The sequence below is a fragment of the Zingiber officinale genome, chromosome 7A, assembly GCF_018446385.1.
Source record: "Zingiber officinale cultivar Zhangliang chromosome 7A, Zo_v1.1, whole genome shotgun sequence".
Lineage (NCBI taxonomy): Eukaryota > Viridiplantae > Streptophyta > Magnoliopsida > Zingiberales > Zingiberaceae > Zingiber > Zingiber officinale.
Window position 1 is genome coordinate 62,621,919 of NC_055998.1, and position 13,694 is coordinate 62,635,612.

Below are 13,694 nucleotides of genomic sequence, written 5' to 3' on the forward strand. Positions count from 1 at the left end.
AGAGACATGATTTCCTAGCATATTGGATAGCCTTGATTGCATGTACTGAAAATGTAAAAAATACCTAATTGATTGGAAAGAATAGTTTACAAGAGGCTATGGATTACCAACAATCATTCTTGAAATGATCAAGTCTCAAGACTTATGGATATGATATGAATTATTTGGAGTTTCTGGTTAGACAATAATATTAATATATTGTACAAATCTCTCATATTCAATAACATCTTACAAGGAAATATCTCAGAGATTAATTTCACGATGAATGACATTTAATATACAAAGGGATATTATCTAACAAATAGAACATATCTGGAATAAAGTACTTTCATAAAGGCTTTTTCTTACCCAAAGAATTCCAAGAGGAAATTGTATACGAAAAAATAAAAAGATACAAGAAGAGATGTTGAACAAAAATTTTAGGTGCTCTAATCTCAATAAACAATTGTTAGAGGTACAACTCATTATTAATACATGAAAAAATGAAAACATATTATGTTAGTATACATTATTTTACATAAAATAATTGTTAAAGATAAAAGAGGTCACATGATAAATTCATACAACAATAAAGGTGATAAATTCGTACAATTTATCTAAGGCTCAAGCTGAGAATTTCATAAATAACTTTGTGCCAACTTAATTGAACATATTTTGACGTAACCATCCGTAAATTAATATTTTATATATTTCAAAACATTTAATTTATATATTGTTTTTAATTTTATATCCGTGTATTTTTTATGTTGTAAATAATAATATTATCAAATTATAAAGAATAAAATTAAAAATGTAATTATTTCTTGAATATAAAATAAATATAAATGAGTGAAAGACATAAATAATAAGAATTAATATTAAAATTAATATAAATATATTAATTAATATAATAAATATGTGGCATCTGCTCACATATATGTTTAATGAGGTGACATATATTAACATCCAAATATACCCTTCACATATATGTTTAAAGAGGTGACATATATTAACATCCACATATACCCTTCTAAAACAATGTTGAAGGACCCCTAGACTTCAACACTATTCCTCACTTCCCTAAACCAGCAATAGTCGATACCTCATAGACTGACCTCATTCGCTCAATCCAGATCCTCTTTTTAAGTTATCTTCGTCATCAAATAGTGCGGACTGCAAGTGGAGAGAATGCATAATTCAGAATTAGCTAAAACCGTTTTATCAAGTGAAAATCCTGATAACTACGAGCATGGTCATAGTAACAAATAACTTTATCAAACAACCTGGACAAAAAACTTCAGTTCATTAAGTTGAAAAAAGATATCTAGCACAACACAGTGAAGTTAGAGCATACTGTAAAGTTCTAAAATGCCTTGTCGATTTACAATGAGCTGCTTTCAGGTTCTGATGCCGGCAACTATACAAAGTGCCAGGGTTAAATTGGTAGTATGGTTCAGTTAGTCCTATTCAAGATCTATCTCTGTGACAAACTCTACGGGGAGTTCAAAAGCATCGACCTCTTCAAAGTAGGCCTTTTGCTTCTCAAGAAAATCAGCATCAGGTCCTTCACATCGCTGCTTCTGTAAAATTTCCAAGCAACAGGGAATAAGAAGATAATGTATGATATTCAGACTGAAAGATGGGCTATGATCTAATTTAACAGTTGACATCAACCTAAATAGGAAAAATAAGTTACTGCCATTAAAACAAGAAACAAGAAAATTCTTTAATTAAATAAAAAGTTGATTGGAGAGAAATATAAACGTGTTGTAAAGCTTCAGGCTTTGTTTGTTTAAAAGGAGAAGCACAAAGGGTTGCCTCAGGGTTGGAGGCAGGTGGGAGACAAATGAGAAAAGGGAAAACGAAGAGAATTCCTTCAGCTCAAGCAGTTGTTGACTGTGGCATAAGTGCAAGAGTTGCATAAGTGCGGATGAAGCTAATTTTTTTTTCAAAACTATACTGTTAGATTCAATCATTGTTGCTTGTAAATTGTTGGAAACATTACCTAAATAATAGGTGATACAAAAAATATAAATCAAGAAATCTTAAATTTTGACATGATGAATATCATTATCTTCTTTCTGCAAGATTCAATCCAGAGTAAATCAGAAAGCATGCAAAGCCAAGATGATACATAAAAAGCTTATAAATCATTATTTGTTAATAATAATCTCAATCTGGATCCAGCAAGAAACAATGCAGCATCATTGGATGAGAACATTTTTACAGAGTTTAATTAGGGTAAAATAGTGAAAGAACAAACCTTTTTAGGTTTATTTGATGGAACTGAAGATGCCTTTTGTCGATTAGTATTTGAACCATCCACTGATTTTCCATCACTGAAAGATATGACAAAGATTAATTCTTATGAAACTACATGTAAGTTGATAAAAATTACTAATACACCTTTTCCCACAGAAGAACCTTCTAAACTTTCAAACCTGTTGATCATTATTTCAGAAACAAAAAAATAGAAAAAAGCAGCAGTTGCATAGTATTACTTCAACAAATTTCACAGTACTTGATATCCCAATTGAAGCTTCGTCTTAATTTTCTAATATTTCAATTACAATTTCCTGACCTGTTATTATTGGCATAATTATATAAATTAGCATAGTTACTCAAAGAAATAATGTAACCTCCAAATGGGCTATCAAGGGAGAAAAAAAAAAAAAGATGATATGGCCAGCCGATTTCTTCACATACAAACATAAGAGCAAATAAATCATTTTTACTGCACCACAACTTCTAATACTTGTACTCTTCATTTACTCTCTATACCCATGTCAATGACAATATTTGGACACACCGACACTGAGTGGATCATTGATATCCCTTATTGCAAGTGTAAAAAATTTAACAAATACTTATATCAGACACTTGGATCCACACTTGCATGGAATAATAGAAACCAAGTTTGCGTGGCATAGACCTTAATTGAGTGTAAAAAATTTTAAGAAATAATTGTGTTGGACACATGGATTCACACCTATTTTGAATATTTGTATCCAAAACCAAGTAACATAGACCATGGAGAAGAAAGCATTTGCATTTAGGACAAACAAATTTTCATCTCTGGATATAGGACTCCTTATCTAGCTATATGTTATATTGATCTACTTACACATGCAGCATTACAAGGGTTCGGGTTTGGATCAATGATATTCTCCCCACAAAAAAAAAAAGTTAGAACTTGCAAATTGTCAAAGTTAGAAAAACAAATCAAATTGGCAAATAATCAGTAAGGCACACATAAATCATACGTGAGACTAGAACAGATAAATTTCAAGCAATAAGACAAAAGATTGCAGCTAAAACTGAAAAAAATGATATTACTATGTTGGAGATTGTAACTGTAAAAACAACAAATTTACTAGATTGTTGTTCATGAAGTTTTTAATGAGCTTTAACTAATATGCTCATTTTTTTCACGTCAAGAAATCAAAGGAATTCAAAGAATTGAATTATCATTAGCAAATAGGGAACAACAAGCTCAATTCTAAGGGTAATCATAACCATGTGGTAGAAAGATAAATAATAACTTGTGGCATATATAGTTGCATTCCAATTAACACATGATGAGTTGTAGGTAAATAAACGTGTTTGACAAGACATAGACAGGATATGGTCAAGTAACATTCCCAGTCAATGGAGAAATCTTTGAGCCTTGTTTTGTAGCTGCAGTATTAAGTTTTATACCAGATTTAAAATATTAAGCACTATACTCACTTTCTACTTCTGATCCTTTCCACTGGGGGGCAGCTTGAAGTCGTTTGAGGCTCTTTCCCTTTGGACTTTTTACCCTTTGCAACACTCCGCGAATAAACTATCAAAGTCTCTAATTCACCACAATTAGTGCCTTCACCTGCATTATGCCAGTTAAGGATATCAAATCCCAAAATAATAATAAAAAAAATCAAATATCCTAATCTGCGGCAAATCAGAGATGCTCACCGGAATCAAGAAACGACTCATTCTCTCTCAAAGGAGACCTGGGAGGTTCAGACGCGTCTTCTGCGCCAGGGATGCAAGTGCCTTCGGGGATTGGAGTTGGAGAGGCAGAAGATTTGGAGTTGGATCTGGAATTTTTCAGGTGGGAGGGAAAAGAAGAGGAGGTGTGGGCGTTGGTGGTGTCGGTGAGTGGTCGCCTCTTCGCCTTCTTTACTCCCTCGCGCGGCCTCGGCCTCCGGCGGCCGTCCGCTTTGCTTTGCATCTGGATGAGCGCAGAGGTCGAGAACATTCGGCTTCATTCTCACGCATCCGGTCAAATAGGGGTTCAAATTATTAGGGGCCCAACATAATCATAAAAAATTGTGTTATAGTTTTTGTTAATTTTTTTTTCTTAAACATCGTTTTATATGGAAAAAGATTTTAGAATATTTATAAATTTTAGAAACTATTTTCTAAACAACTGTTGAAATTTTAATATAGATTAAATTTATAAAGCTTTTAGTACATAATTTTGAATAGGATAATCATCCTAAAAGTTTTTTTTTCTAGTTTTCCTACAATTTTTTTCATTAATTATCTATTTAATTTTTTTTCCAATTCACGCTCTGTCCCTTACTCCTAGTCTCCTCCTAATCCCTTATATATTTCAGATGTCTTTATCATCTAGATGATCTTAATTGCATGTATAAATTATAATTTTTCTAATATTTGTTTACCTTATCAATCTATTTAATTAGATTTTTTTAACTTTGAACCCTAAAAAAAAATCCTAATTAAATAAGATAAAAAATTATTAAAAATATATAATTTATAGGGGAGCAGAGGGAATACGGATAAGCGATCAAAGGATCCTAAGTGCTTATTTTTTCTAAATACCATGAATATATCAATACTACAAAATCTTAAAAAAAAAATTCAAAGATAAAAATCGAGGAATACTTGGGCATATTTAGTATGGATTGTGTTGTTGAAGTTAACGGTTTTTTTTAATTATTATAGAGCTCTCATTTGGATTTGCTATTCAAAATAAAACTCAAGGCCGTCTCAACTTTATTTCAAATGCCCTAGACAAATGTTTTTAAAAAATATATTTTTTAAAAAAAATTAAATATTTGTTTTCTAAAAAATATTTTTTCTAATTTTTGAAAAGTAAAATTTCTACTAAAATTATATATTCAAGTTTTTTATAATATTTTTTTTAATTAACAAAATATAAATTATGTAATCTTTAAACATCATTAAAAACTTTATTAACTTTAATTTAAAAATTATTTTTTGTAAAATTTAATATCTCTTGCGTATTTAATTTTGAATTTATTATTTTGAAAATAAATATTTAATTTTGAAAATAAATATAAACTATTAATATCAAATAATATCTCATATTTTAGAAAGTGTTTAGGATGATAACTATATAAATTTTACATCTAAAAATACTGAGAGAAATTAAAAATAGTTATTTTTAATTTATATAATAAAAGATTAAATAGTGTTTTACCTAATGAATAAAAAAATTTACTTTTTGTTAGGAAAAAATAATAAAAAATGATTAAAAAAATCACCTGAAAGAGAGAAAGTATATTGTTTGGTAGTATCACTAATAAAAGAGGAGAAGTCTACTTAGTATCTGTATGAGTATTTATTATAATAGGGTTAAGGATTAATTCCTAATAGGTATAAAAATTGGATGTCTGATCTATCATTTACAAAGGGCAACTCATTTACAAAGGGCAACTGTGATAAGACAAAATGTCTTTCATGATTTACTTCATTCCAATGTATATAGGGTTATCTTCAAAGGGCTACTAAGATGACGACTTCAACTTTTACTATAACTAATAAAGGAGGAGAATGGTACAAGATCGATGAACAAGAAAGAAAAAAAATACAAAAACATCGACGATAGAGAAATGATATAAGATCACCAACAACTATCAGAGCGTACATTTTTTAGATGTTATATCAATCTGGAGAAGAAAATGTCGACTAGGTTTTAAAAACTAAAATATACAATTTTAAAAAATCAACAAATAAAATTGAAATAATCTAAAATTGAAAATATATATTTTTTAAAATTGATCTAAAATTAAAGTGAATTTTTTATAAATAAATATAAATAATATTAAAAAATTAAGGCCCAATCAAATTGGGGCCCTTGCCTATGCCTTGATGATATACGTAGATTATATATGTGTTTAGGTATTGTTTGACGCACATCTATTTGTACTTCATAAATATAATCTATGTTTGTAATACCATATTTCATTATTTATTTCATACTTCCATTCTATTTATTTGGAGATTTGTTCTTTACATGTTTTGATTAACAAGACGTCATTTGGAATGAAAATGGGTCAAAGGCACACATTGAAGCAAATTGTGAAGATCCAACGACCTGAACGTGCCCCTTCACATGATCGTGTGCCTCCTTAGTGCCTCCCACCAGAAAGACACAGGCAGGTCGTGCCTCTAAGGCATGATCGTGCCTCATCCTCAGCTGAACACATAGCCCCTCTCCTCACAGAAGAACACACGGTCATGTCATGCCTTGAGGTACAACCCGGTTATGCCTTGAGGAATGGTTGTGCCTCCCATTTCAACAAAATACATGGGTCAGTCGTACCTCGTCCATCTAGAGAAAGTCACGATCTAGCTATGCCATCAGGCACGACCGTGCCTACTCTGGGCCTTGGCATACATACCTTGGTCGTGCCTCCAAGCACTGCCCATTCTTGGAGTGGCCAAGAACATGAGGGGGCATGCCCCCCTTGCCCATATAAGGGGATTTTCTCCCCTTAGGTCAGATATTTGGTTGGGGGCCCCGCCCCCATTCTTTGGAGAAGGGTTTTCCCTCTAGGAGAAATTCTAAAGATTTTATCTTCACCAATCCACACCATCTGTCCTCCTTCAGAGCAAGGGAGCACCTCCAACAATGTCGAACTTCATGCATAAGCATTTCTCTTCTTTTTATTTCACATATTGAGTTGTAGGATACTATTTCTTTGTATATTGGTTGTGTCTCTTTTCATAATGGAGTAGATTCTCCAATTCTTAGGATGTAGGAAGTATTTATGATGTGATGTTGATGTATAAATTATGTATATGCCATTTCTTTGTTCAATGAAGTGTTTTTGCTATGTTTGTAGCGATCTTATGTGAAAAACAATCATATGCGCAACTAAAAAAGGATCCCTCTAGAGATCCTTGTGCATATCACATACTATGTTCTTGCTACTCTATCACATAGAATCATTACATTTAGTGTGTTCCCAACGTAATCTCGACAGTAACTTATATTTAGATGTAGATCTCAGCACGACCAAGTGTTTGTGCCTCTACGGTATCCACATGAATATATTCTCCCATTCATCTCATGAATGCATGATTCAGAGAGAAACCACCTTCATGGTGCTAGCCATTCTAGGAGGTTCGACCAAGAGAGGATCAAGAGGAATAAAAAGAAGAATAAAATTCCATCTCATGAAAAGAATTCCAAAAGCCTTTTATACTCGTCCAAGGAATACCAAAGGTTTATGTCTCTTGTATCTCTTGGTCTTCTTTTGATTAACCAAGTCATGTTAGGTCATGTTGGCTTTTTAACCCCTTGTCTAAGTGTGTAAGAACTTAGAGCACAAGAAGTTGAGCGACAGACGCAGCTAGAGAGAGCCAACGAGCTTGGTGCGTCTGAGGGACGAGTATTGTGGAAGAGTACGCAGGCAGACGAGAAGGAGGCGCGCGGTGTTTCCGAGGGATGAGAAGCCGGAGCGGAAGACTGCTCAAAGGCTGGAAGTTGGGTTCGGGTGAACCCTATTCCGGATGGCTGAGATCACCCAAGCAAGAGGAGCCGGAGCGAAAGACTTGGACCAAGGCGAGTGGAATCGGAGTGGAAGACCGGGACCAAAAGTCAACAAGATGTTGAATTTCTTAGTCCGAGCACCTGGACCAGGATCCTTATCTAGATCGCATCAAATGTGATCCATTGCGATGGGGATAAAGTTGTATCCCCCTCCAAGCGCCTGAAACCCTTTCAAGCGCCCCGACCAGGGCTATAAATACAACCCTGGTCCCAGAGGTTCAAAACAACACTTATGATTTATTCTAGTTTTATTTTGTTCTATAATTGAGTGCTTTAACTGTTGTAAGAGGCTTCTCCGCTTGAAAGAGACTGTTTACTGAGCTCTAACTTCCTTAGATTAACAACCTTCCCGGTTGTAACCAAATAAACTATTTTTGCCTCTTCTTTCTTTTAGTCTTTTATTTCATTTATGCAAGTGTGATTTTAATTTAAGCTTGTAAAGTCTGAGGAAGGTTGTTTTAATTTTACAAGGCTATTCACCCCCACCCTCCTTCTAGTCGGTCACTAGCGATCCAACACAGGGGAGGTGTTGTTCGATTTTCGTCAGATAATCTTACCCTCGAGGTGTGACATCAACCATTCTAGATTTTCAAATATGGTAATCTTATGTGTTTAAAGAGATGTTTAACATATATTGTCTAAGGTAGATATAATTTTGATTTTTTTAAATTAATTTTATATTAAAAATTCTAACTTAAATAATAAAAAATTAACCATGAATCTTTTGTTAAGTTTGATTAATTAAAGTTTTTGAATTATTAATTAATTATAAATTACTTAATTATTCTAAATTTTGAAATACTAACCTTGTTTTGCTGAAATATACCTAAAAGGTCTAAATGTGTAGGTGTGACTTCTTCTGAATCAATTAATTGTTCTATCTCTGGCTCAAATGGTGGTGCAATCAAAGGTGGTGATTCTTGGGACTCTACTATCTCTGCAAAAGTCGCTACACATAGATCCACAACTTGTTCAAGTCTTGCAAATCTCATAATCTCATAAGGATGTGTGAACAAAGGAGGTGATTCTTAAGATGCTGATTCAACAACATAGCTTCCTACTATTCCTTCCATATCAATAACATCATCACATATTGTGAAGAACATTCCAACATCAAAATCCTTAGCAGGAGAATCAATTATAGATGGATCAATAGCTTCACTTACACTTTTAAGTGGATCTACCTCATCACATTCATCAACCGAAAATTCAATATCATTACAATGCTTTGTAAAACTAGGAAACGGATCTGAAAACATGCTAACCACTACATTAACATTACACTCCTCATCTGAAAAGTCCTCATCTTTATACACATCAAACAATTTGTACTCAACCATATTGATATTACAAAATTTGACAAAATCTTTATTTTTAATGGCCTTCGCTAGTCTTTGTGGAAAAGGAACCCTTAGGATTGATCTTTCATTTCCCCATATTTCCTTTGAACTCATGGAGGAGGTTCAACTTATTTGTCTAGTGATGGTGTAATCAACCATTGAGTGAAAGGTACTCATGGCCTTTGGGCACTCTTTGGAGTAATGGAACTAAGTTTTTGTGGTCTTCTATTATTCTTCTTCTCAATTCTATACAAGTCCTCCAAAAGTTCTTCATGATTCTTGTTACTTCTCAACTTAATATTATTACAATATTCACTAGACCTTGTCTGTGTAGGAGGGAGGTCATGTTTGAACCATTTTAAAACTATGCTGTCAATCTTTGTCTCGAACTATTTGAACCCCTTATTTTGTGACTTGCAATTTCAAAATTTTTCGGTGGTTGAACTTCATTTTGTTTAACAAACTCTTTTGCCTTCATGGCTTGCACTTCTGAAATTATTGAGGAAGTATCCATCCAACTTTTATCTAACCATTCTTAGAGGTTCAATGTCACTTGATCAATTAATGTATATGCTTTGTTCAAACTTTGTTTATAAAAGAACCTCTAGCTGAAGAATCTAATAAACATTTATCTGAGAAAGAAATCCCCATATAGAATATGTGCAATTACAACCATCTTTCGAAACCATGCTGAGGACATTACCTTAATAAACTTTTGAATCTCTCCCATGCTTCAAATAGCAATTCTCCATCTGCTTGAGCAAAACTTGTAATGTAATTCCTCATATACACTGTTATACTTAGAGAGAAAAAATGATTTAGAAATTGCTTCTCCAATTGTTTTCAATCTGTGATGCTTTGAGAATGGAGAGAATAAAACCAAGTCTTTGTTCTATTCTTGATACTAAAATGAAATGCCATCAACCGAATGACATCTGCTGAGATACCCTTATAGTTCACCATATCACAAAGCTCCAAGAATGTCTCAAGGTGCAGATATGGTCTTTCTGATACTTCTCCTCTAAATTTGTGACATTGTATCATGATAATTAACTCTGGGTCCAATTGAAAATTTTTTTTCTTTGATTTGAGGATGCACAATGGGAGACAAATCTTATAGAAAAGGGTGTAAAAATTCTCTTAAAGACCTGCTAGACATGTTAGGGCTCATACTATATAAAAAAATTTACGAGGAAACATGCAAAATTAAAGACAAGAAGTAAAATGCTTACTTAAAAAATAAGAAAAAAATGTAGAAATATAAACAAATAAATGAAAAATCTATTAACAAGTCTAGAGTAACACATATGTTAATTAACTAATGTTAATTAAAAATAGTCCCCGATAATGACGTAAAAAACTTGATGTGAACCTGCAAGTATACAGGTGTCATCAAGTAATAAAAATATCAATCTCATAGAGACTATTGATTAAGCACTAATTAATTTCGCACAATGAGTTATATAGACAATCAAATATTGACTCACGAACACTTAAAGGAGAAGAGAAGGGAAGAGAGAGAGTAGAGAGTAGAGAGAGAATAAGTGTAGATGAGTGAAGAATGATAGATTCTAGGATTTCAATTTTACTATTATGCTAATTAAAGTCCCTATGCATTATTCATCTTCTTACCTCCATCCTTATGCACATGTAAAAAGTTAGATTCATTACTGGCTCTTTCCCGCAGAGGTCAAGCCGGAATGCTATCTTTATATTCTATGCTACTAAATAGTAATAATTCCTATAAGGTCTAGTAATGAGATACATCCATCATCGGCCCCCCTCAGTCATAAATCACAAGAACATACTAACACTCAATAACATAGAGATAGAAATAAAATTATGTCTAATTCCCTACTTCCTTGTGAATAATTGTTCTCCCTTTCAATGCAATGCCCTAGATGTCTAGAAATAGGATACCCTTGTCACTATGGCCCCTTGATCATACGATCAAGGGCATTGACCCTACGGGTTGAATAATCAATACACATCTACATATTTACACCATGCAAACATTTCATGAAATACATATAAGGTACAACATATATAGAACATGACATAAACACTTCATTGAATAAGAAAATATCCAAATACATGGTTCAAACATCACATTACATCATAATTACTTCCTACATCCTAGATCTATAGAATCTACTTCATTACAAGGGAATAAAATCCAAAGATGAAGAAAGAAGCAAACTATAACTCAATACATAGAGATAGAGAGAAGAGATGCTTATCTTTGAAGCGTAGCATCCTTGGAAATGCACCCTTGCTGTGGAGATGGACAAATCTTGAAGAAGAAGAGTTTTAGGGCTTCCCCCTAGGGGAGAACCCTTCCCCCAAGGAGAGGGATGAAGTCCTCAATCTCTAGATTCTTCAAAAAGTGGAGAAAACCTCCTTTTATAGCACTTGGCATGGGTTGGGCACGACCGATGCAATGGCCATGTGGATCCACATGGCCAACATCTGCTTGGTTTCTAAAAATCTCACATGGTCATGTGGATCTACATGGCCTAAGTCTGCTTGTTCTTTGGAAATATGGCATGATTGTGTGGATTCCACATGGCCATGACTTGACCCTTGCATGGCCTTGGCACGACCATGTGGATTCCACACAATCATGTGGAAACTTCTTTTAGACCATCAAGATGTAGTTTTCTTTAGTTGAAGTCTAGAAAGTTATAGATCTTGAAGTTATCTACATTTTGATATAAAAAATAGCTCATAACTCCAACCAAACAAAAGGTTATGGCTGTTTTACTTTCAATCTGTAGTATAGAAAATTCCACTAAGTCGTGATATAGCCGTGTTAAATCAACACTGCCAAAGCATGGGAAAAACTTGATCTTCACAAGGTCGTGTCATGAGCCAGACCTTTTGGAGGCTCTAGACTCCACTTAAGCTTTGATTTCCATCAAATTTCTTCTGTAGGATCATGCATGTGTCAAGGAACATGGCTAAAGCATATTCCTTAATTAAATCTCCAATTTGAAGATCTTTTGAAAGTCTTTTCCTTCATGTATGTTTCGTGTGAGCATGCTCCTTTCTTTAACTTCATATTTTAAGGCTTTTTACTCTATTTTTCTCTAAAAATACGTCCTATCTATTAAAATAAGAAAAGAGTAGATCTTCGAATAAAAGGATTGGAAATATGATATTATAATAAAATATGATACAATAAAAATAGATTATGCCCATAAAATATAAGTTTATGTGTGTTAAAGTATGCATAGAAGCATATTTAATCTACACACATCACCCATACTTCAAATAATGATTCTCCATCTGCATGAGTAAAATTTATGATGCAATGCACACCATTCTACTTGGAGGGGAAAAGTAACTCAAAAATTGTTACTCTAATTGTTCCCAACTTATAATGTTTTGAGGATTAAGAGAATTAAACCAAGTCATTTCTTTATCCTTGATACTTAAAGGAAATGCCATCAACTGAATGGCATTATCTAAAACTCCTTCGCAGTTCACCATGTTGAAATATTTAAGAAATACTTCAAGGTGAAAGTATGAGTTCTCTGAAATTTCCATCTAAATTTGTGACCTTGTATTATAAAAATTAATTCTAGATCTAGTAGGAAACTTTCACTTTGATATGAGATTGCACAATGGGAGACATCAATCTTGTAGAAATGGGTGTAAAAAATTCTCTTAAAGGTCTACTTGACATTTAGTGCTCATTGTATCTCAAAATAAAATTATCAGAAGCAACAAGAAAGAAATTGCAGAATTAAAAACAAAAAAGAATAGAAAAATATCTAGAGTAACTCAAATTATTAGAAACCAAAAGTGTAGAATTCAAATTGCAAGAAATAAAGATGCAGAAATATAAATAAATAAGAAAATAAAAAATCTATAAACAAGTCTAGAGTAACTACTAGTCAACTAATGTTAATCAAAATAGGTCCCAGCAATGGCACAAAAAAACTTAATGTGATAAATTTGTAGGTGCATAGGAGTGTTGTCAAGTAATAATAAGATCTAATCCATAGGGACTATTGATTAAGCACTATCTAAATTTGTAAAGTAAGTTATCTAAACGATTATGGGGGTGTGTGGTCATAATAACAAGAGAGATAGAGAGAAAGAGAGAGAGAGTGAGGGAGTGAGAGAGATGAGCACGAGAGAATTGAGGGAGAGGCAGAGAGAGTTAAGGGAAGACAAGTGGTCAAAGGGAGTAGGCAGAAAGATCACAGAAGGTTCAGTGGTGAAGACAATTCTAGAACTTTTGTTTCTTCCAAATTATTGTAAACACCTAATCTATGTTTGGTTTCTTATCTTCAATGGTATTTATATAGGTAGACTACTGATAACTAGGATTTTGTTACACTATTTTGGTTCATACATGCATGATTTGATGCCTTATTCATATGTTAAACTCATATTTACATCACATTTCATGCATTGCATTTATTCTTAGAATTAATTGTAAATTGGCTTATAATCATGGTATTTGATGCTAATATTTGATTATTATTTTGTAGGCATCAAAAGGATCATGGACCCGATCAGATCAAACCAAATTTGTGCTCGAATAGGAGTTTAATCAA

The 13,694-nt window shown here is 33.0% G+C and overlaps 1 protein-coding gene and 1 non-coding gene across 6 annotated transcripts; one reads left to right on the plus strand and one right to left on the minus strand.

Moving 5' to 3' along the window:
* Positions 1 to 845: 845 nt before the first annotated feature.
* Positions 846 to 4,239, minus strand: LOC122001441. Of its 5 annotated transcripts, XM_042556180.1 has the most exons (6): positions 3,934 to 4,239; positions 3,709 to 3,844; positions 2,243 to 2,318; positions 1,497 to 1,559; positions 1,334 to 1,396; positions 846 to 1,152 (listed from the first exon to the last, which is right to left on the minus strand). In XM_042556180.1, the coding sequence occupies exons 1-5, from the start codon at positions 4,217 to 4,219 to the stop codon at positions 1,361 to 1,363; spliced, it is 597 nt and encodes a 198-aa protein (XP_042412114.1). In that variant the 5' UTR covers positions 4,220 to 4,239; the 3' UTR covers positions 846 to 1,152; positions 1,334 to 1,360. The 5 variants fall into 5 exon arrangements, 4 of the variants coding, with proteins under 4 accessions (XP_042412114.1, XP_042412113.1, XP_042412115.1 ...); XR_006117369.1 differs by having other exon boundaries at positions 1,334 to 1,559; XM_042556179.1 differs by lacking the exon at positions 1,334 to 1,396.
* Positions 4,240 to 9,808: 5,569 nt separating this feature from the next.
* LOC122003124 lies at positions 9,809 to 9,914 on the plus strand. Its single transcript, XR_006117796.1, has one exon. It is a non-coding gene; the product is annotated as a small nucleolar RNA R71 (small nucleolar RNA).
* Positions 9,915 to 13,694: the final 3,780 nt, after the last annotated feature.